At 40.0% G+C, this 23,808-nt stretch overlaps 1 protein-coding gene across 8 annotated transcripts in view; it reads right to left on the bottom strand.

Moving 5' to 3' along the window:
- The window catches only part of Acaca (acetyl-CoA carboxylase alpha), a 297,113-nt gene that overhangs the window by 38,336 nt on the left and 234,969 nt on the right, over positions 1–23,808 (bottom strand). For all 8 annotated transcript variants that reach the window (XM_070027132.1, XM_070027130.1, XM_070027131.1 and 5 more), the window contains 3 exons: positions 7,476–7,619; positions 6,305–6,425; positions 2,204–2,300 (listed from right to left, as the gene is read on the bottom strand). In XM_070027132.1, coding sequence (XP_069883233.1) covers positions 2,204–2,300; positions 6,305–6,425; positions 7,476–7,619 — 362 coding nt within the window. The remainder of the gene's footprint in view (positions 1–2,203; positions 2,301–6,304; positions 6,426–7,475; positions 7,620–23,808) is intronic.

Below are 23,808 nucleotides of genomic sequence, written 5' to 3' on the forward strand. Positions count from 1 at the left end.
AGCCACCCTAAATCGGTAACTTATAACTTATATATTAGGGCCCATGTGACCTAATAAAGAACATCTTTATCCTAGTATTACAGTTATTTATTGAACTTGAAAACAGCTCAGAACAACTTCTGTTTTCTATTATACTTCATATAAATTTTATCAGGCTAGCACATGAAGATGCTACATCTTGTTTTATAGTGTGTCCCTGGACAAGGTGCCATGGAATAATAAAAGACAATTTACAGCCAATAGCACACATATTCCAAACATACATACCAAAGATGAGTTTTGGCAGCACTTACAGTAACAATCCCAGAAGAATACATTTATATTTATTTCTTGAAATGCCATTGCTTTGAAAGAAGCTAGCTCCATTTCTGTTTTATATACTTGTGAGCATGTGTATGTGTTTGGAGTGAGAACTCCAGAACTCATCAGATGGAAAGAAAGGAAGTCAGAGTGAGTATCAGAATAAACAATGGCAGAGCTAAGCAAAGCCAAGCTTTACTGACGTAGGTTGCAGAGCAATCCCTATTCTTCCAATTGTAATTGTAAAGCGCGTTTTTATTTATTTTTTTATTTCCCAAGGGATGATCTTAAAGACCCTAAAAAGAGGTTTAGCTTTGTAAGCTTAAAGTCTGTCATGTTTTTTATAGACTGGAAAACTGAAGTAGAATATATAAGAGCCAAATTTTCAAAAAAAAAAGTTGGCCCTGGTGTGATACGAGGAATGCGTAAGGAGCAGTAAATTCTGGGTGGAAGGGCACTAGCTCTGGTGCAAGTCCCACTTTCACCTCCCCAGTGAGAATGTTACTGGCACAAAGAATGATTCTCACTGGGACCTGAAGCCTGGGGTGAGGTAAAAGATCTGAGATTCCGGAGAAATGAGCTGCTAGTTTTTGAGATTTTTTTTTGTCTGAGCTGACTTGAGGCCCGACTCCTATTTAGAGTCACAGTGGATAACTCTGTCTATGGGATCTGCCATCTGATGGTTCCTTGTCACTGGCAGCATGAGGCATGCTGACCTGCTGCACTGAGAGAACCACAAAGCCTAGAATTATTTTCAAGGCTAGAATCTAAATCTCAAGCCAATGTGGCATGTTGGAGAATCTTGAGCAGGTGCCTTTTTTCGCCAAGATAAGGAAAACTGATTGCCCCCGGGAGGAAGGTGAGCCCCCTGATGCGGGTCCCTTGGGCAGCATGTCTGTAGCACAGAACTAGATTAAGATCAGCCTTGGCAGGTGCTCGTTATAGTGAACACTGCAGATTATTTCGTGCAGAGCTTGCTGTTGAGTGAAGCACTTCTTAGAGTGGGTATTAAAATTTAATAGAAACTTCAATTTCTCACTTGAAAAATATAGGTATCCCAGCAACCGATTCCTGCCTATTTTATTTACTCCTGTTTCAGGTAAATTTTTTTTTTTTTGGCAATTCAAATCTTAATCTAATCCAATGCTGTGCAAAAGATACTTAAAGAATCTGGATGCCAGGAAGGAAAACTCTCAGGGTACATAGAAACACATGTGAGTCTCTCTGTAATTTACTCACTGCATGCTTCTGAAAGAAAGTGGTCTTTGTGGGAGGGGAAGTTGCTGATGGACCATGTCTACTTCAGGTTATCTTTGCAGATCCTAAAAAGCTTTTCTTGGACCAATTCTGTATGATTTTTATTTATTTATCCTTTTTTTTTTTTTTTTTTGGTGTTACATGGGGTTCGAACTCAGGGCCTCACGCTTGCTCAGCAGTATTCTATCATTTGAGCTATGCCCCTAGACATTTTTGCTTTGTTTTGAGAGTCAAGGTCAACTTCAGACTAAGATCCTCCTATTTATGTCTCACCAGATTACTGTAATTACTTGCATACCTAGTCTGTTTGTTTAGATGGGAACTTTTTGCCTAGGCTGTGAGCCTGCCATTCTCTACATCCACGAAGCTAGGATTATAGGTATACATTCCTTTCCCACACAATTTCATAAAACAAATAATGCCCAAATCAGCCTTCAGATTAAATGCATCATTGGAGTCCTATACTAAATGACTACTGAGAACCACACTCTAGTTAGGCTGCCTTGTGAATATCTATAATCTAGTATTTGTGCAAAATTTAGACAAAATACATTACTGGGTAAAATAAAATCTATATAGTCATAGTTCTTTCCTTTATTACTGTTACTTGGCAGGAAAAAGAACTTCCAAACAAAAGAGCTCTTACCTGGCTCTACCAACCACCACAGTCTGTGCCCAGGGCTGCATAATCTCTGAGAAAGATCCATAGTCAAAAAATCCACTCAACCACTGACCTTTCTGGGCTATAAAAGGAAGAAAGGAAACAAAGAGTAAAGATAAGTCGATTCATTGATAATGCACTGAAACTGATGAATTTAAGGTAGGTTTTGGGGGATTACTTTTGGGAGTTTGTTGTTTTTAACCATATTATAAAACATGAAAAGCATTAAGCAGCTGAATGTTCATGTGCCTCCAGCCATCATATCCGATTTCATTTGTTAGTCTGCATAAAAAGACTCATTTATCAGCAAAAGCATCATTTATTGTTAAACGATGGGGTTCCGCTAGCTAGAGAAGAGTTTGAATGTTTTTAAATAAATAACTTGTTTTTCTTTTCAAGTCATCACAAACATTTGTCAAAAGGCAGCCAAATCATTAAAGATGCTTTTAACACGTCTACTTATATTTTAAAACTTGCCTAATAATTTTCATTCCAATGATTTTCATGGAAAGATGAAACCAGCCAAACAATAATTTTAATGTTCAGATAAAGAGCCAAATTTGGGGGAAAGAAAAGACTCTTTGCTAGAACAGCAACAAGACAGATCAACTTTATTTATAGCTGACAAAGTATAATCTTTCTTCAAGAAGACAGACATGACCATACATTTCCTTCACAGGGCAAAATGTGGTTTCATATGCACACAGTTACTCTATTAGCTTCCCTTGCACATGTAACTTCAACATTCTAGTTTAAGACAAACTTTTGTTCCACAGGTATGAATGTTTGACCAAGTGCCCATAAAGGCTTCTGCAAATAACTGTTTGCTCATTTGCCCTCTCAGCTCAGTTTCTCAGTGATTCTTCTAATTTGAACATAGCCCTCTACCCTCTAAAAACCCAAGTCCAAAACCAATTAAAAGTGGAGATCCAAGCAAGCTAACCTCTGCTGACTTAAACAGGATGGAGAGTGTTTTATCAAGACTAAAGTTGTAATTACTGTGTTCTACATTCCTTGCCTCTATGGCCCCGGTGTAAAATGTGATCATCCATTTCAAAATTATCTCTCTATCGTGAGCCCAAAGCTGATCGTTTAGATTCTGGTCTCGTGTTGGGCGTCAGTTTGAAGAATATCACAGCACTATCTCCTCTAATAAATGACTTTAACTTTTCACCTAGAAGATATCTGCTTTAACTTATCACAGGGAATCATCTGCTTTCTTTAACGCTTCCACTAAATTAAAATCTGAAGTCACTCGATTTGGGAGCGAGTGTTAGCAGCACATAGACAGCAGGATGAATTACTAGGAAGTCAATGAAAAAAATATTATCCAAAATCCCCCAGAAAACTTAGTTTATCAGAAATTTAATTTCATTTTGTGGATTTCATTAATAACAGACAGGATAATGCCCACCTACACATACATACTTCTATGCATCCCATATCAGAAGAAGGACAATCTTTTTTTTTTTTTTTTTGAGAAGTTTTGTGCAGCCCAGATTGGCCTTGAACTCAAGATTCTCTTTTCTTAGCTTTTTGAGACTAGGATTACAGGAATGTATCACCATGCCTGGCAGGAAGCTTAGTTTTGTTTTTGTTTCTTGTCAGTCATGGGACTTGCACTCAGGGTTTGGGTGCTGTCCTTGGGCTCTTTTGCTCAAGACTAGTGCTCTACCACTTTGAGCCACAGCTCTATTTCTGGTTTCTGGTGATTAATTGGAGGTAAAAGTTTCACCAGCTTTCCTGCTGGCTGCCTTTGAACCACAATACTCAGATCTCAGTCTCCTGAGTATCTAGGATTACAGGTATGAGCTACCAGTATCCAGCTGAGGAGCTGAGATTTTGATGAAGTAGTAAACCAAATTTCTAGGTACATCAGGATATTGAAATCTTAATTTTATATGCTTGGATCATTGAATTATAGAATTAATTTTAAAACAGAAATGTTTAGAAACATTAGGGGAAAGGGAGCCAATGGCTAATGTGGTTGGGCTTCACAGTCCCCAGAGGGCAGACCATTCTTATTTCAGACATGAAATTTAGAAGCCTGCTTAGGTGGTTCCTTTACATTTCCCAGAGAAATGCTTACTTAAACCTGAATTCTAGAACAGGTCTTTTCTCAGTATCATAATCACATGTAAAAATAAGAGGCAGGGAGAACACTACTATGATGTAGTTAGTCATAAGAAGTCCCAGCCAGGTGCTGGTGACTCATGCCTATAATCCTAGCTACTCAGGAGGCTGAGACATGAGGATTGTAGTTTGAAGCCAGCCCAGGTAGGAAAGTCCATGAAACTCTTTTTGTCTGTCTGTTATGGGGCCTGAACTCAGGGCCTGGGTGCTGCCTCTGAACTCTTTCGCTCAAGGCTAACACTCTACCACTTAGAGCCACAGCGCCCCTTATAGTTTTCTGGTAGTTAATTGGAGATGAGTCTCACAGACTTTCCTGCCTGGGCAGGCTTTGAACCACGATCCTCAGATCTCAGCCTCCTGAGTAGCGAGGATTATAGGCAAACTACTCAGAAAAAGCAGGAAGTGGCCCTGTGGCTCAAGTGGTAAAGTGCTAGCCTTGAGCAAAATAAGCTTAGGGACAGCCTGGTGTTGGTAGCTGATGCCTGTAATTCTAGCAACTCAGGAGGCTGACATCTGGGGATCACAGTTTAAGTCAGCCTGGGCAGCAAAGTCCAATAAACTACTCATAAAAGGCCAAAAGTGGCACTGTGGTATGGTAGTGTTAGCCTTGAGCACAAAGAGGCTCTGTGACAATGCCCAGGCCCTGAATTGAAGCCCCAGAACTGGAAGGAAAAAAAAAGGAGAAATAGCAGCAGCTCAAGGACAGCATCCAGGCCCAAGGTGTAAGTCCCAGGAATGGCATATGCCTGAGTGTGTGTGTGTGCATACACATACACATACACACACACTCTCTCTCTCTCTCTCCCAGATCTAAAGTAACAGATGCATGATCTTACATAAATCTCAAATTCTTTGAGCTTGTAGAATGGTGCTTTATCTCTGAAGGTAGTAAGCTCAAATAAGCTCATATATGGAAATGCTTTTTATTTGACCCAGATTCAAGCTAGTACCCAGGAAGATTTATTAAGTGTTCCTATGAGGTCTTATGTTTTGTTTTTGAGGGTTCCCCCTCCCCAGCAAAATCAAAATCACTATTAAGTATAATGAAAAGTCTTCATTTTTCTTTTTATATATAGCTGTTCTTTGAATAACTGCAATAAATATGCAAAATAAATATGCAAAAAACAACAAAACTTGAGAATGTGATTAAAAATATAACAAAGGCCAGGTGTGGTGGCCACATGTCTTTAATCTCAGCTCTTGGGAGGCTGAGGCAGGAGGATGGTGAGTTCTAGATCAGTCTGGCCTACACAGCAATATCTTAGAATGAAGTATATTAAAAGCACCTGAGAGGTTTGGGTCTTAAAATAATCTCCTGAGAAGAGAGGTTTGCTAGAACAGCCAAATGGACTGACAAATGAGAATAGCAATATTATTGCCAGTACCAGAGAAAGGCCTGGGTGGGTAGGTGCTCAGAAATAGCTTGCAGAGAAAAATGTAGTCACATTCTGCTATGGGTTTGAATTCTAACATACACAAACATAAAAAAAAAAAATCCTCAGAGTCCATGATTTTACAGCTCATATTTTTAATGGTTTTAAAATCTTTGAGGTGGAGGTAGTGTTGTGGCTCAAGCGGTAGAGTGCTCGCCTTGAGCTGAAGAGCACAGGGACAGTGCCCAAGCCAAGTTCAAGCCCCATGAACGACCAAACAAAACAAAACAAAACAAAACTAAAATCTTTGAGCTTACTGAATAGTAAGTGCTTTAATAACAAAAGGAATAAATCACAACTATACTGGCTATGATTCAATGGATTACTTATAAATCTCTTATGTTTCATTTGTTCATGAAGGATTTTCCATCCTTTTCTTCATAATGCTGTTTTTAGACCATCCTTGTTTCTAAGAAGCTCTGATTTCTTACATACTTTTGTATGAGAATTGGACAGTGCTGGAAAGAAGACTAAAAACTTGATAAGCAAGGTATCCAGGGACCTTTAAACATATACATACTTGGGTGAGGCCGGCCTGCCAGCATCCATCGGGGATCATATGGGGCTTTTGTGGGAACAAACTCGATGATTCTATCAATAGGGTCCTTGGAGTTCAGGAGAGGAACTGAACTATGAACATTCTAAAGAAAGATTGGGGCGGGGGCGGGAACAAAAGAGAGCACAATGATCAGTGAACATTAGTGTTAATGCTTCAACTCAGGGACAACAGAAAAAAAAAAGGCCCACATATAGAATTATACCTACTGGTCTTGATTATCAACCAGAAGCATCCCAGTTACATGCTAAGTTCTGAGGAACATGCAGGAGTCTCAAGTCTTTTAGGATGTTGGCATAAATTAGTGCATTTTGACTATGATTCACTGTGCCCCTGCTTTTTAGGAAGCTCCCTAGAGGACAGACTGTGGTTACTAGGAAGCCTTACTATGCTGGGATCTGAGCCTAGACAGGCCATGAGTATCTGTGACTGAAAAACACTAGAAAGGAACATAATGAAATTCAAAACATTTTAGGTAGAAAATAGCTTTAAGGGGCTGGGAAGGTGGCTCAGTGGTAGAGCGCTTGCCTTGCATGCCTGAGGCCCTGAGTTCGATTCCTTAGCACCACATAAGCAGAAAAAGCTGGAAGTGGTGCTGTGGCTCAAGTTGTAGAGCGCTAGCCTTGAGCTGAAGAGCTGAGGGACAGCCCCAGGCCCAGAGTTCAGGCCCCATGACAGGACCCCCCGCCCCCCCCAAAAAAAGAAGGAAAAAAATAGCTTTAAGATTAAAAAAAAAAAAAAGGAGTCAACAGCTTGCAAGGAGTCAACAGCTTGCAAAGAAATATTTCAGCCGGGCGCTGGTGGCTCACGCCTGTAATCCTAGCTACTCAGGAGGCTGAGATCTGAGGATCGCGGTTCAAAGCCAGCCCGGGCAGGAGAGACTGTGAGACTCCTATCTCCAATAAACCACCAGAAAACGGGAAGTGGCGCGCTCAAGTGGTAGAGCGCTCGCCTTGAGCTGAAGAGCTGAGGGACAGCGCCCAGGCCCAGAGTTCAAGCCCCACAACCGACAAAAAAAAAAAAAAAAAAAAGAAATATTTCATTAAAAAAACAAAACCAAAAAACCCAAACTCAACCATAAAGACAATACCACTGACCCAGTGAGCTGTGGTGGTAACAGTGCGTAAGGTCTCACCTTAGGCATATAAGACAGCCAGTGCAGGACAGTGAAAACTCCTTCAAAGTCATCACACACAGTGCAGTGGGTGACCCCATTGTTGTGCATGATCTGAATGCCCCCAAGCTGGTTATTGGAGGTGTACACTTCTCGCCCGAGAACCTAGAAAAATGACAAGACACTTGGGAATTACAGAAATAAAGACAGAGTTTATTTCATAATTATCTCTAAAACAGCTTCATTTCTCCATAAGACAGAGATTCTAGCTTATGTGAGTTATTCTGAGTGACTATTAGGACCATATTCATGAACAGAAAAAAAAAAACCTTAGGAAAGAGACAATCATGTACACTGCTAGAACCCCAGGAACCTCCTCCCACCAAATAGCTGGTGTAGATATGCGAGGGGGGGGGGAGGCACACTTAAGACTCAGAGCTGAAATTGTAATGGTGTGTAGATTGGGACTGTGAGGCAGAGGCTACCTTTTCATGTGCAAGTCTGGCAGAACTGTTACATGTACACATAAAAGATAACATGTCTATAGTCTGACAATCTTTAGTGATGGGTCTCTGTTAAAGAAACCCTGTGGAGGTTTGGGTTCCTCATTTTTTTTTTTTTAAAGGATTAGCTTTTTTGCTTTGCGGCCCTAAGGCTGGTAAAATCCTGAAGCAGCTCACATGGCACACACAAACCCGAATCTCAAGTCCTCTTTGTGTGTTGGGTGCAGGACTGTGATTTATTCCCTAGCCTGCTTTTCTTCCATCCTTCCTTTCTCCCAAGGCTGGGGGGAATTCAAGACCTCATCCTAGTGTCTCTGGAGGAGTTTAACCCTTGTCAGGTCAAAGGGCACCTGTAATTGGAAATCACAAAGTTTCCTTTAAAGAAGAAAAATGGAAGAAGAAATATTCTTGGACTTAGAAATTGTAGGGTTTCTTTTCCCCCTTGAAGATTGGTTAATAATTTCTTTCAGGGAGGGAGGTTTTCTGACCCAGCAGATGGAAGCCGGGCAGCCTGATCACTGACTATTGCAAACTGCTGAGTGTGTGGTAATTGCCAGTCATCTAGGGTAGCCCTGGAGAGCTCTAACCAGTTGTGAAGCGCTTACTGTATTTTTCACTTTTCTTTTCCCTTTCTCCTCTCTGAAAAAATAACAAAACAAATTTCCTTCCTTACTTTTATTCATTTTCAGTCTCTGGAGAGAATCTAATAAATTAAGGAACAGCCAACCGTACCTGTTTATTCTCAATTGGCCCCTTCTTGTTAGGTGCTTTAAAAGGTTCCCCTCCATACAGGGTCAACCCCTACCAAGGTTTTCCAAAGGCTGAGGAAGCTGGTGGCTTAAGTAATAACCTCACTGTGACCCAACTGGCCTTAGTTTCATTTAACTTCAGCTAGGAAGGGCATAAGAGAGTTTTCTGAAAGGAATATGGAAAGCAAAATTGCTCTCAGATTACTGCTTTCTTTGATAAGGAAGCAGGGAGAACAAGCCTTTACAGGCAGCCCCAAGCTGAGCAGCATGCTGGCAGCTCCTTTGAAGGAGCCCTGTGAACAGGGGAGACCATATCTGACCACTGGGCTCCCATCCTCCTCTCAGTCCGTCTTTAATCTCAGCCCAGGCACTGCGGCTCTTTTCTCATTCTCCTGCTGTCTCTTTCCATTTGCCCTCTCTCTGACTGATACACTGATCTCTCGGTCACTCGGCTTTCTGCTCCACTGAGTCCATATTACTAATAACACCTCCGCCACGGCCAGTTTACCTCATGAAGGCAGGAGCACATCATTACAAAATAAACTCATAACTTTGACATTCTAGCAAATACACGCCGTTTGTTATTTTTATGGCTTTAGTCTTTCTAACAGGCAGAGGACATTACATACCTGTTTCATTTCTATCTTTAAAGTGTGTGCACACACGCACACTTGCACATGCATTGGAAAACAAAACAGAGCAAAAAAACCCCAACTCAAACAAATAGCCAATGCAGCCAGTCGGCGGGAGACCCTGGTGGAGGCAGAAACCCTGTCACTCAGGGAGGCCATGCTCTGATCTGGCTCTGGTTTTATGGTCGTCATAAACCTGATGGCCCAAAACTGGTCCTTCTGGGACAGACTGCCTCTCTGCTAGAAGTCATTCAGTCTGATCAGCAGTATTTTTAATTATCAAAATAAAATTGGAATGAAGAAAAGGGGATAAAGAGGAGACATTGTGACCCTGGATATCTGATATTCACAATGTATATGAGGAGCCAAGTATTCAATGTTACCTAAAAGAGAGGGCCATTTTCTGCTCAAACACTGTTTTCTGCCCTATCTTTAATATTTGATAATATCCAGCCAGTAGAACTGTACACACTTCTAAACTCAGTAATAAACCAATGACCAAAAAGGGATCAAAGCAGACCAAGAGCTGTATTGTTGTTTAAAATGAACCTTCCTTGGGGCTGGGAATGTGGCTTAGTGGTAAAGTGCTTGTCTGGCATGAATGAAGCCCTGGGTTCAATTCCTCAGTACTAGATAAAAAGCCAGAAGGGGAGCTGTAGCTCAAGTGGTAGAGTGCTAGCCTTGAGCAAAAGAAGCTCAGGGACAGTGACCAAGCCCTGAGTTCAAGCCCCAGCACTTGCAAAATAAATAAAATTAAAATTGAATGCTCCTTCTTCAGATGTCATTCCCTCTCATTCCAAGGAAGAGAAGAGCCAGTCCCAGAAAGAGGGGTTCTGTTACTGATCCTATCTCTAGTGTGTGTACTGGGGACTGATACCCAACACACACTCTACACTGAATTACACACACTTCTACCAATTCTCTACCATGGATTTTTATAAGAAATAATTTTTTTTTTTTTTTTTTTTTTTGTCAGTAGTGGGGCCTGAACTCTGGGCCTAGGCGTTATCCCTCAGCTCTTCAGCTCAAGGCTAGTACTCTACCACTTGAGCCACAGCGCCCCTTCCGGCTTTTTCTGCTTATGGGGTGGCTGAGGAATCAAATCTAGGGCCTTATGCATTCAAGGCAACCACTCTACCTCTGAGCCACCTTCCCAGCCCCAAGAAACAAATTTGAAAGGAGTAAGTTCAAAACCTACCACATCTCTTTCCAAGCTAAACTGCAAAACTCTGATGCTATATAATAACACTGTTGTGGAAAAGCAACAGCATTTCTACATCCCTTCTCCCCTGGGTTCTACAGACACCTAATGACAGTTTACTGCAACCAAGAACAGTATGTCTAAGCTCAAGAAATGTCATTCATCTGAGAAGATTCATTTAATTTGTAAGTAAGAAAAAATAATCATAGGCTAGACTAATAGAGCATCTAAAGAACCATTTCTGATCAGCATTATCTTTGGAAATGGAGGTAGAGATGGACACACAGAAATGAAACCTGCTCCACTAACCAGAAACAAACAGCAACAATCACAGCTACTTAACAATCAGTGAGGAGAAAACAGTGTATCCCGCCCCCCAACCCCGTGTGGGTTCATCTTCACTGCAGGTTTGGAGTATGTATTGGTAGGATGAGGACACACACAATAGCTCCTGATTTATAGAGGCTGTTGCTGACTCAAGTGGTTTTAATGATTTTAGAATACTTCACAACAAAAGCTCCAACCAAGGAAGCAGAATGTGGGCTAGGACAAAATCCATTCTGCTTAACTCTAAAATGATCACACAAATCCTAATCAGCCTCTAGGAAGATGACAAGAGCCCATGGAGAACCACTGCTCTTTCCTTCAATATGTTGGCCTTCCAACCTTCAACAGAAAAATCTGGGATCAACAGCTCTCATCATCACACTACTTTCATCAAGCAGGCAAGCTTCATTTATCACTCTCTAATCCCCGACACAGGCATTTCTGTATTAGTCACCTTGCTTGCAACGTTTCAGTTTCCAAATTATCCCTCTCACATATATTTTCTATTGAAATTACAAACTTTTTTGGGGGGTCAGTTGTGGGGCTTGAACTCTAGGCCCAGGTACTGTCCCTGAGCAATTCAGCTCAAGGCAAGAACTCTACCACTTGAGCTACAGTGCCATTTCTGGTTTTCTGGTGGTTAATTGGAGATAACAGTCTCATGGACTTACTTGCCCAGGCTGGTTTTGAACTGTGATCCTCAGATCGCAGCCTCCTAAGTAGCTAGGATTACAGGCATGAGCCACCAGTGCCCGCCCGGCAAAATGTGCTTTTGGTTTTGTTTGTTTGTCCTGAGCTTCTTTTGTTCAAGGCTAGCACTCTATCACTTGACCCATAGCACCACTTCCAGCCTTTTCCGTTTATGTGGTAGAGAGAAATTGAACCCAGGGCGGCTTCATGCATGCTAGGTAAGCACTCTACTGCTACATTCTACATTCCCAGCTGGCAAACTTTTTGTACATCTTCCCAATAAGCATCAATTAGCATTTCAACACAGGAGCCACTTAACAGGAGGTGACATTCCTGAGGGCCCCTTTGCCCTCTAGCTCTAAGTAAAGAGGCAACACCATGAAGAATTATTAGGGATGGCACCATCTTGTGATCCTCTGCTGAAGAATGCTCAGGAAAACAGAGCTGGATAAAGGCTGAATCTGAGAGGCAAAGAGGATCTCCACAGTTTCTTGAAAAACTTAAACCTCATCCAATATTCCATTCACTGAACTGGCTGATCTGAAAATTAAGGCACCACATAAAAGCCAGTGATTAGCAGAGATGCAATTGTTAAAGGCTCCACCAAGGATGCTACAGAACCTTTAGAAATTCTAAGATACATAAGAGGTAAAAATGAATGCAGTCATACATACATGCTAAGGTCTCTGCTGCTACTGCTGCTTATCTAGAGACATTGCAGACAGCTCAGGTTTACCATAGCTGACAGGCAATGAAAACAGTCTAATATACCGCCTGCTCTTGCCCTTAAATCCCTTTTTGGAGATCAAGATAAACACGTTCTTCCTTTCCCAGTGCTCCAGACGTTTGACTGAAGTGGCACAGCATTGTGAGGTTTTGTGCAAATGAAATCACTGTGTAATACTGAACGAGCGTAGTATTTACTTGTCAGGATATTTGTCAGCAAAGCACAGCACAGCACAGCACAGCATTCAGATTTCTAAGTTTCATAAATGCAACTTAGCTCAATTTTTTAGAAAATTGCTTTTGTCCTGATACATGCATTATGTTAGGGACCTTTAGACTTATATACAAACATTTGCAATCATGTACTAAGATGTGAAAAATAATGATGCATATCAATGATGGAATACAAAAGGAAATCTACTGCTGCTTTCCCCCTATTAAGACAATCCTTAGTGGGTTAAGGAATCTTCTATTTAAAGAAGCAGGGAGTACAAAATTCCAAGAATTAGGCTATACAAAAGCTGAGTCCTTACTGCAATCCTCTTCTCATTATAATATTTCCATTCTCAAGAGGATGTGAGGAGACATTTTGTAAATTTACTAAGCAATCATCATCACTGGACTTCATCTATGATTCTAGGTATTAAAAGTCACTCTGGGATCTGCCAGATTATTGATAAAGGTTTGGCAAAGGCACAGAAAAAAAAATAGATAAGCGAAAGAATAAGTGAGCTTAAGGGAAAAGTGATAAAAATGAAGGAAAAAAAAGGAAGAAAGATGAAAGAGAGGGTAAAGGAGGGGGAGAGAAAAGAGGAAGGGAAAGAAAAATGTAATAGCTCATCTCCTCAGTGCTGCTAACATCTTCCTCCTTGACCTGAGAGGACTACATTTTTAAAAGCTGACAAGTAATTCAATCTCCAATTAACAATTTTAAGTGGTGCAGCACATATTACTGTGTAAATGTTTCTCCAGGAATATATCTAAGAGTGAATAGAATTAAATCTCTAGGGTAACAGGAACAGTGCCTCTGTGCCCAAGAATATGTGAGTTTTCCAAAATACACAGCCATAGGGTTACTTCTCCACCTTTATTGTCAAAACTGGAGATCTAGGGCGGGGAAGGTGGCTCAGTGGTAGAGTGCTTGCCTTGCATGCATGAGGCCCTGGGTTCGATTCCTCAGCACCACATAAGCAGAAAATGCCAGAAGTGGTGCTGTGGCTCAAGTGGTAGAGCACTAGCCCCACGATTGACCAAACCCCCCCCCCCAAAAAAAAAAAAAAAACACAAAACTGGAGATCTAATTGTTGGCTGGTAGATTACGGCTGGGGTAGAGACTCAGTGACAAGCTCACACGTCCAAAAACATCCCTAATTTGAGCCACAGTTGGAGTTAAGACCAAAACTCTACAGGTAAGTGATCTATCACCTGAGTCACACAACTCTAAGCCCTCAAAAATCTCTCTGGAAGAAGCAAATTACGAAGTGATTGGGGTTGTCAAAGAATAAATCAGGGCACAGAGACTATGCTACCAGTGGTAGAAAAATATGCCAAAAAGAGACTGAGATACATGCCAGAAACAGCACTGGAAGGTCGGCTTTCTAGAGGGGTCACTGGAGAACAAGTATTTATTAGTTAGCAGAACAATGATAAGGATTGACGGTAGAGAGGGTAAGGAACAGAAACTCATTTCTAATGTAAGGGATGGTGAAGAGCCACATGATAGTTCGCCTGTCAAATGTAGGAGAAACAGTGTAGGCTTCTGTAGAGAAAGCTGACTGCGAAAAGAAATCACTCATCCCAAGGATCCATCAACTGCTCATTTAGCTAGAGACTTGGGAGTACTGACAAGAAATCAATTCCAAGTATGGAAATATTTTAAATAACATCTAGTTTATTGAGGTATAGTTTACATAAAACAATCTTGTGCATTTTAAAGTGCACAACTCTATGAATGCTGACAAACACTTGTGGTCATATAACCTCCTCAAAGAAATCAGAGAACATTTTTATCATCCTCAGAAGATCCTTCATGCTCCTTCATAATCCATCCCCTTCTGCCACCCCTAACAACCACTGGCCTGTTTTCTGCCTCAACAGTGTTTCTTTTTGCGGAATGTTATATAAATGAAGTCGAGCCATATGTAGGCTTTTCAGTTTAGTTTCCTTTGGTTAGTATAGGGCATCAGATTCGTTCAGACTAATGCAAGTGTTCAGACTAATGCAAGTGTCAGCAGTTGCTTTTTATTGCTGAACACTATTCCACTGTATAGAAGTACCACAAGTCATTCAAACATTTGTCAGCTAATGAACATTTGGGAGATTATCCATTTAGTGTGATAAATAATTTCTAGGCTAGGTGCCGGTAGCTCACACCAGTAATCTTAGCTACTCAGGGGGCTGAGATCTCAGGATGGTTGTTCAAAGCCAGCATGGGCAAGAAACTCCATGAGACTCCTATCTCCATTAAACTACTCAAAAAAAGCCAGAAGTGGCTCAAGTGGTAGAGTGCTTGCCTTGAACAAAAGAAGCTCAGGAACAGTGCCCAGGCCCAGAGTTCAAGCCCCAAGAACCGGCCAAGAAAAAAAGAAAAAAAACCTAACTTTTATAGACATTCATGTCTGTATAGACAATATGTTTTCTGGGGCTGGGAATGTGGCTTAGTGGTAGAGTGCTTGCCTAGTATGAATGAAGCCCTGGATTTGATTCCTCAGTATCACATAAACAGAAAAAGCCAGAAGTGGCACTGTGACTCAAGTGGTAGTGCACTTGCCTTAAGCAGAGTGGCTCAAGGACAGTGTCCAGGCCCTGAGTTCAAGCCCCAGAACCAGCCAAAATAAAAAAAAAAGTTTTCACTTTTATTAAGTAAATGTAAAGGGGTAGGACTGCAAGGTTGTATTGTAAGTGTATAGCTAAGTTTATAAAAACACAAACACCTGAAGCACACCTTTTTCAAAATGGCTATACTCACTGCACGTTCTCATTAATAAAAGTATATAACATATAACATCTTCATTAACACTTGAAATTTGTCAGTTAAACTTTGTTTAAGTCTAGGGCTAGGGATGAGGAGTTCAGTAGTAGAATGCCTGCTTTGGATTAGATCCTCAGCACCTTTAAAACAAACACTAATTTTGGGAAAATTTAGTGGCGTCAATTGTGGTTTTAATTAGCACTTCTCTAATGAACAATGATAAGCATTTTTTCAAGCAGTTATTTTCATCCTGATGTATTTTGGGTCTTGTTTATTCAAATTTCTTGCCCATGTTTTTATTATTTATTATTGAGTGCTGAAAATTCCTTTTTTTTTTTTTTTTTTTTTGGTAGTATTGGGACTTTAACTCAGAGTTTCATGCTCACACTTGTCTTTCATTTAAGACTAATGTTTTATCACTTGAGCCATGCCTCCAGTTTTTTTGCTGGAGATAAAAATCTATTGGACCTTACTGGCCAGACTTGCTTTGAACACTGATCCTTAGCAATCAGCCTCCTAAGTAGCAACAACTATAGGCATGAACCACCAGCAACTGGCTTTTTTTGGGGGGGAGGGGGGCGGCAGAGGGGGAGGCAGTACTCAGGGCCTCATGCATGCTCAACTTGCTTGCTTGTCAGGCTACCAATAAGCCATGCCTCCAGCCCTGCTTTTTTGTAAAAACAAGAGAGAGTCTTGGCTGACTTTTCTGCCTGGGCTGCCCTTGAACCATGATCCTTAGGAATTCTGCTTCTTGAGTAGCTAGAATCACAAGCATGAGCTGCTACAACCTGGGTCTGAAAATTCTTTATGTTTTGAATACTAGTCTTTTTTAATAAGCATGTATTTCCTAAAGATAGAAAAAAGTCAAATTTTCAGTTATGTACTGATTGTTCTCAATAGACTGGTATTGAAGAAAGGAGGCTATGTGACCAACTGCCCATGCCCACAGGGGCCAGGCTTTGGTGCTTTATTAAAAAGCCTGGCTTCTTAGGGAACAGCATGGCTCTTCAACTCTATATCTCTGTAGCCTTTTTGCAGTTTCCTCATTTTAGTTTTACCCTTAGAGACTATGAAAAGTGTAATGCTGTCTTTTGGCCTAAATTTTAAGCTCCATGAAAGCAGGAATTGCATTTATATTTCCACAATACAAGAATAGCTTTATATATAAAATATACACAATAAATACATGTGAACTACTACAATTCTTAGTAGGTTATATACAAACTCAACTTTTTGAGCACTTTGAACTACTATAAATAAATCTTTCATATTCATGTTATAATGTGTAATGGTTTTATTAAACAAGTGGCTCAATTTCCTTACTGTTTTAGTGGTTTTCTTTTCCTCCTTCCCTTTCCAAAAGTCTTTACTTGGGCTAGAATTAAACTAGTAACGTTACTCTCAAGTCATATTATATTAGGGCTGCTTTATCTGTTAAGAAAAAGTATATTTTATCAATGGACAGATGGAAAATGATGATTTTTTCAAAAGTTGATTATATGTTCCAATGGTCTTGACTGTTTTTATTTGCATCTTATGATGCTGGTTAAATTTAGGTGGATTCTTTTCCTCGATAACAATGATTTCTCAATTTCTCAGATATGTACACTATTTTAATGGGTTTAAATCCCAGACACTGGGACATTATTTAAATTAGGAGTCAGCCAAGAATCAACCACAAAAAGTTGAAGCCCAGGCATGGTAATCTGTAGTTCAATCTTAAAGCTCTTAAAGCTTCTCCTTTCATAATTCAGCATTCCTGTGTACATTAGCTGATTAGACCATATGATGGCCACTCTGAATGGGAAGTGACATGGCTAGATTTGGATCCATGTACAGGGGACATTTTTGGCATGATGAACAGCCAGGAGTCAGGTTTCTAAACAGTCCTACTTCCCAGGTCTTTATCATATTCACACAGCAGTCTGTGCACAGCAAGGGCCCAGGTCTGTCTTCCTCAGAAAAAACTGGAGTCCTTGCATTTCTAATCTACCAACGTGTGCAGTTCTTACACTTTTAATTTATGAGTGTTTAGGGGGGACCTCTCTGACTTGGGAACATATTGGCTTGGTCTAATGCTTGGAGATTATTAAACTTGGAGCTATGCTCCACTATCAGGTCTACAGATCTTTTATTTAGAAGATATGGTGCTCTAAATGCACAAAGAGCTCCCTGTCACCTTCACATTAAAGCCCCTAGTGCCTGGTAAATGGAATTATATAGCTGTCATCTCCTTTCCCCAAAGTTTTAAGAGTACAATGGGCTCATTTTTTCACACTCCATCCCAGCTTCAGAACTAAGAGACCTACTTTGTATTGATTTAAGGTCTCAGAAATAAATAAACCTGCTTCACCGCTGTGATTCACAACAAATTCATGATACACTATTGCATGATATATTTCAAGCTCTTGCTCTGGCTCTCTTTTTCCTCTGGTGAGTGATGGGAGAGGTGGGAGGTAGTGGGGAGCTGCAAAGCTGACAGCCTGATGGTTATTGGAGATGGCTGCTGACTGCAAATCCAAGAGCAGACACTGTTGGAGGAATATGGGATTTTTTTTTTTTTAAACTTGGGGGCAAGGGTGAGAAGCTAATTTACTTGAGTTTCTGGCTGGGTTGGGGGAGAAGAAAGGTTGAAGGGAGAAGAGAGGGCTGTCAGAGTAGCAAGCTTCAAGCTAACACTGATCTACAAAGACAAAGCTATGAACATGTGAAGAAAGTGAAGGAAACCTACCATGTGAAGGTGTAACAAATGAGTGACTGGAAAATGAAGCACCTGAAGAAATAGCTTTGCCTAAGGGACCATGTTCATAGACCTAAATGGGTACTTAGTTTGAGTTCAGGGGCAATGCTTTTGTAGAGGCAGGAAGCACAGAGACTGAATATGTGAAGCAGAGACATTTCCTCATTCTAATACTCAAGATACATCAGAATCCTGAAAGTTGAAATAGATACTCTGGAGATGGGGTAAAGATATATCGGAGGTCAACATGGATGAGGTGAGCCAAGGACTGTTCACTGAAGTGAGAGGGCAATAAATTCTAGCCATTTGGCTTTTGTTTGTGTACCCTGAAGGCACTGAGTATCTCAGTCTATATCATCTTTACTGATACTACCAAATCTTGGACTCACTGAATTTTAGTTCAAAAAAGACCTATCTTCTAACCATGTATCAAAATCCTGACTTTTGACAGGGCAGGTAATGGCAAAGCAGTAGATAACTGGGATCCAAAACTTATGTGTGACACTATAGAGGAGACCCCTAAGGGTCTACTGCATAAATTCAACTTGGATTTAACTGTTTTTTTTTTTCATTTGTAATCACTATTTCATATTTTTAACAGACAAAAGTATTATTTATAAGTAAGACACCTTTCTCTCTTAAAATAGCATTTTCATCTTTGCTACATTTATTTTTCAGACTGCAGTATGAGGCAAAAGACTAGGAAAAATTTTTGGTTCTGTTCAATTCCCCATAGGTCATATCAGAAAAGTGGGACTTTGTTGATTTTGAATACTTTTTTTTTAATTTATTTAAATTTTATTGTAAAGATGATGTACAGAGGAGTTACAGTAATTCTTTTTGATAGAAATTAGTCTATCTAAATATGGAAAGAGATTTTGGCCAAGAAGAACTTGATATAGATAGAAGGTATGGACTAGGTTAAAAAAAATTGAGCCTTCTTTTATCTGAAATTTTCAAGTACAACTAAATGAATATTTGACAAAGGTGTCAAAGAAGAAAGAAATAGTTGGGTGATTAGACTTTTAAGAATTTTTTCACTGCCCCAAATTACAATTCTATGGACACATGATTGTGAAAATGGCACATAGGATTTACCTTTCTTTCTTTTCTTCTTTCTTTTTCTCTTTCTTTCTCTCTCTTTCTCTTTCTTTCATTCTTTCTCTTTTTTTTTTTTGTTGGTTGTGGGAGTTGAACTCTGGGCCTGGGTGCTGTCCCTTCAGCTCTTCAGCTCAAGGCTAGTGCTCTACCACTTCTGGCTTTTTTATGCTTATGTGATGCTAAGGAATTGAACCCAGGGCCTCATGCATGCAAGGCAAGCACTCTACCACTGAGTCACCTTCCCAGCCCAGGATTTACTTTTCTGGCCACAAAACAAGATAAAATTTAAATATCATGGTACTATTTTCACTCCTAATTTCACTAATAGGTATAATTTTATATATCACAATATAAACCTAATATAATCCTATAATATGTAATGTCTTAAAAAAAATTCCTCTTCCTAGCCTAACATGGTTTCTCTGGCTTTAAATAAATACACATCTTCACAGCATAACCAAATATTAGAAAAATTAGAGAAAAATTATGATTAAGGCAGAAAATGCATTTTGTTTAAATTGAGACCAATTTAAGTCCAAAGTAACTTGTCTATAAATGGAAAGAAAGGGACTGATCAAGTTTTGTTTTGTTGTTAGAATCTGAAAGTTTACTCCCCAAAAGTTTGAAGGGATTTATAATAGGATGTCCAATGAGATCATCCTTAAGTCTGTATTTAATTATCTAAAACAGAGCCTCAGAGCTTCCACTTTATCTAGAAGCTCTGGACTATAACTTGGAAGTTTCCCCAAGTCCTTGGTATTTAAACCATCAAACACATATGGGGCTGCCTTAGAGAATCAAGGCAACTTTTGTGATGAGCTATGAATGGCAATTCTACTCTGTAAGATCTTCAAACCAGTATATTAAGAACGGGGCTACCGATGAATCACTAAGGCTCATGAATGTAGTCAAATATACCTGGTATAGCTTTCTATTAAATCACTTCCCCTATTTCCCCCACCCTGTCTGGGGTCAGATTTATCCACATTTATGTACAGGGGTGACTTCAAAATTAAGGAGACCTGTGTATTGTAATCCTATCTTAGAATTCATTCCTACTACTACAGAAAGGCTTATTCAAAAAGGAAGCTAAAAGACCCTCTTTAGAAAAGAGAGTGATCCCATCTGGAGCTGTGAGAGTACAGGGATTTTCTATTGGTTAAATGGGTAGTTAGAGACTTTTAAAAATGCAAATTGCTGGACAGATCTTTAGTGTGATTATGGGCTATTGTATCAACAAGTCCTTGGGGACACTTATAGACAGGTGACTGACACATATACTACCCTATCATGACTGAACATGGTGCCTCTCACATTAATGGTTTTCCAAAGTATGTTGATTGTCTTTAGATAACATCTACTGAGAAAGTCAATATGTGAATGTAGAGCCTCAGTGAGAACTACCACCTAACATTTCCTTAAGGAAATTTTGCCTTTGGAGATACAAAGTATGGAGAATATTGGGTTTGTAATTCCTTTCCATGACCCAGATATGAATAGCAATGAGAAAGGACCCTGCACTCCACAGAAGATTACAACAGTGTCTGTGTTTTCCTGTACTAAGTCCTTTAATCCCCACAATGACCTTACTAGATAGGTACTATAATCGCCTCCAATTTTACAGTTAATAAAATTGTAGCCCACAGAGGTTAAGTAAATTTCTCAAGGTCATACAACTAGGAGGTGGGAGAACTAGGAATTAAACCTAGGCAGCTTGGTTCTAGAGCCTGAGCTTTTTCACCTCTTCAAGTTATATGAAAGTGACAATGATGTATGCCCTACAATGAGAACTAAATTAACTCTTTCCTCCTTGAACCCCAAGACTTCTCACATTCTGTCACAGTGTCACGGATAAGCATGGGAACTGTATTGTGTCACCTTTGGTACAAGAGAAAAGTCCCTATCTGGAAGGAACTGTGGTACTTGCTCAATAGAATCAAATGTGACAACTTCATGTTTTATGTTGCACAACTACATATAAATTTCTACATGGAAACTGAGAAGGATGTGACTACTTATACCAAGTCTCAAAAGCAAGATTAGCAGAATTAACCCACAAAAAGCCCTAGCCACACCTATCATTTTTTTTTCCCTAGCAGCTTCAGTGGAAATAAGTGCCTGATCTCATTAAAGGAAATGAGTTTATAGATTTTTTTCCCCTTAAAAAAGAAGTGGAAGCTCTAACCTGTTTGCCATAAGGAAACCTCATGATCTCCTGAGTGAATCTATAACCCACACATTGCAAGCATTACAGATGTCATACCTCCTTCAAGCAGTTACCATCCAGAAGCATAGCAGCCATTTGATACCATGTTAAACATGAAACAGAAGCTGAGAGGAGCTGTGGTGGTAGCAGTGGTGCTGATGTTTAATGTTACTACAAATATCCACGAGGGACTCTGACTCAGGACTTTGTAACTCTGCAAATCATCTTGGCAACTTAAGGGTCTGTCTTATTAATACTCCAAGTACTACTGCCTTTGCCAAGCCTACCTAACTCCCTTCACAGAATCAGTCAGCCACATCTATTAGGTCTATCTTACCATTCAGAAGGCATTCTGAGACGCTTTCATTAACAATTCCCAGAGTTAGGAAACCATGACCTACTTATTACCTTTAGAGGTATGGAATGGCAAGTGCTTAGAAATACTTCTTATTTATGTCACTACACTCATGACATCTGGATTAAAAAATGAAAGAAAAGAAAGTGAACAGATCACCATATTTTTGTAGGCCTTGTGGGTACTAAGTAGAACTCCTTCTGTAATAAAACTTAGGGAAATATATTCATGTTCTGACTCTAATTTAGTCTCAGTTTCAGCTAATTCTGCTTCAGTCTTTCCATCCATAAAATGGTCCTAAAACCACTGCCTTTCCCAAAGACAGCAAAAACCCAGACAGATGTTCTTGATTTTGAGATTCAAATAAATCCATCTGGACTGCTTCCAATAAAAAATCCATTGCTTTTAGTTCAAATGTCAAATCCATACCACAACAGTCAAGAAAGTACAGAAATTGTCTCTTTCCTCAACTTAGTAATATTTTGAATCCTACAAAAACTGCAGGCAACAAAATAAGAATAGAAATACTCAGATCGCAAGTGGAAAGCATTTTCCAATTTTGGAACAAAAGGACAAGTGGCAAAGGATGCTGCTGAAGAATAAAACATGGACTGTAAAACCACAGAACATGAAAAGCAGCAGCTGCAACATTTTGTCTTATATTCCTGTTACTATTATCTAAAAAACAACAAAAAACCAACCCTTCCCACCCACCCACCTCCCAAAAAACAAGAAATCATCTTAAAAGTGTCTCTGAAAGCAAAACATAGGAAGGTATAAACTAATTAAAAACAGATCACTAAAATCATGTGTGTGCCGAGATGAAAAACAGCTATAAAAGCTTGATGCACACATGCAATGTATTAACTGGGAATGTGTCTCTCCTCAGTTTTATATCTATTACAGGAACAAACAATTTACATGTTGCTGCATTATATGAGTATGCTATGTGGAGTTGTCAACCCTTCTTCATATCCAACCATGTTAAGTTCAATCAGTGATGGGTTGGAGGGGGTTAGAAAGGTTGGAGAAAAGCAAGGAGGAAGAAAGTTTTCAAAAAAAAATCTCTGCCTCAGCAAAAGTTTTCATTAAAATTTTAGACAAATGATCCCTGTGTCCTTCTCTCTTGCTGCCTGGGGCTCCATGCTATTTCTATGCAAATAACAACCTCGTGGTTTATATCTTATTATTTCCACCGGAGCTGCAGTGACATGACCTGAGACGTGTAAGAGGTGGGATGGAGGGGGGGGGCAGGCGTTGAAGAGAGAGAGAGAGAGAGAGAGAGAGAGAGAGAGAGAGAGAGAGAGAGAGAGAGAGAGAGAGAGGGAGAGAGAGAGGACAGAGAGGCAGGAAGAGAGAGAGAGAGAGAGAGATGGAGTGTGTGCTCATTCGAGTGTGAAAAAATATTGTCAGGAGTGAGCGTCAAGAACAAAAAAAATTGCAAGGATAACGTGTTTATTTCAATCCTCCCACCCTCATACCCCCACCCCCCACTTGCAAACCGGCACCTTTTAAAATTCATTGGGCATCAGGCGATCATGCACAATCCATCTGCTTTCACTTTATCATTTGCATTTCATGCCTCCTGGCTTTTGATGTGCTGATACTTTGATGCAGTCAGGAGACGCGCATTATCATTATTTCAATTTTCAAAGGGGTCAACGGGATCGGCACTTGCACACACAAGATCTTTTTTTCCCCCAAGCAACCTCTGTGAACCCCCTTCTTATTCTTCACCCCAATGTTTAACATAAAAGATGAAGGCTCAAAAACGTGGGTGGGTCAAATGTTTACAGTCTCAGACTATATGTAAGCTTTCATATACCACTTATATTTCTACTTTACACAGGTACACACATACTAGAAGCAAAATGGCAAAGGCTTAAAAAGGAATCTCTACAGTATTTGAAACACACAAAGACTTTCTCATCTGTGTGCACTCAGGGAGGAGCACAGTCACAGCTCCATGAGCAAGACACAGTAACAAAGAGATCAGTGCTCACACAGAGAGAGACATGCACCTGGAGTGTCTTGCTCACACCCAGAATAAGCAAGACAGAAAGAGATCTAGAGAACGAAAGGCTAACAAGAGACTAAAAAATCATCAGGACACACAAAGACAAGAGTATGCACATGGAGAAGTCAGAGGAAGC

This window comes from Dipodomys merriami, unplaced genomic scaffold (genome assembly GCF_024711535.1).
Source record: "Dipodomys merriami isolate MVZ:Mamm:240054 unplaced genomic scaffold, mDipMer1.0.p SCAF_19, whole genome shotgun sequence".
Taxonomy (NCBI): domain Eukaryota; kingdom Metazoa; phylum Chordata; class Mammalia; order Rodentia; family Heteromyidae; genus Dipodomys; species Dipodomys merriami.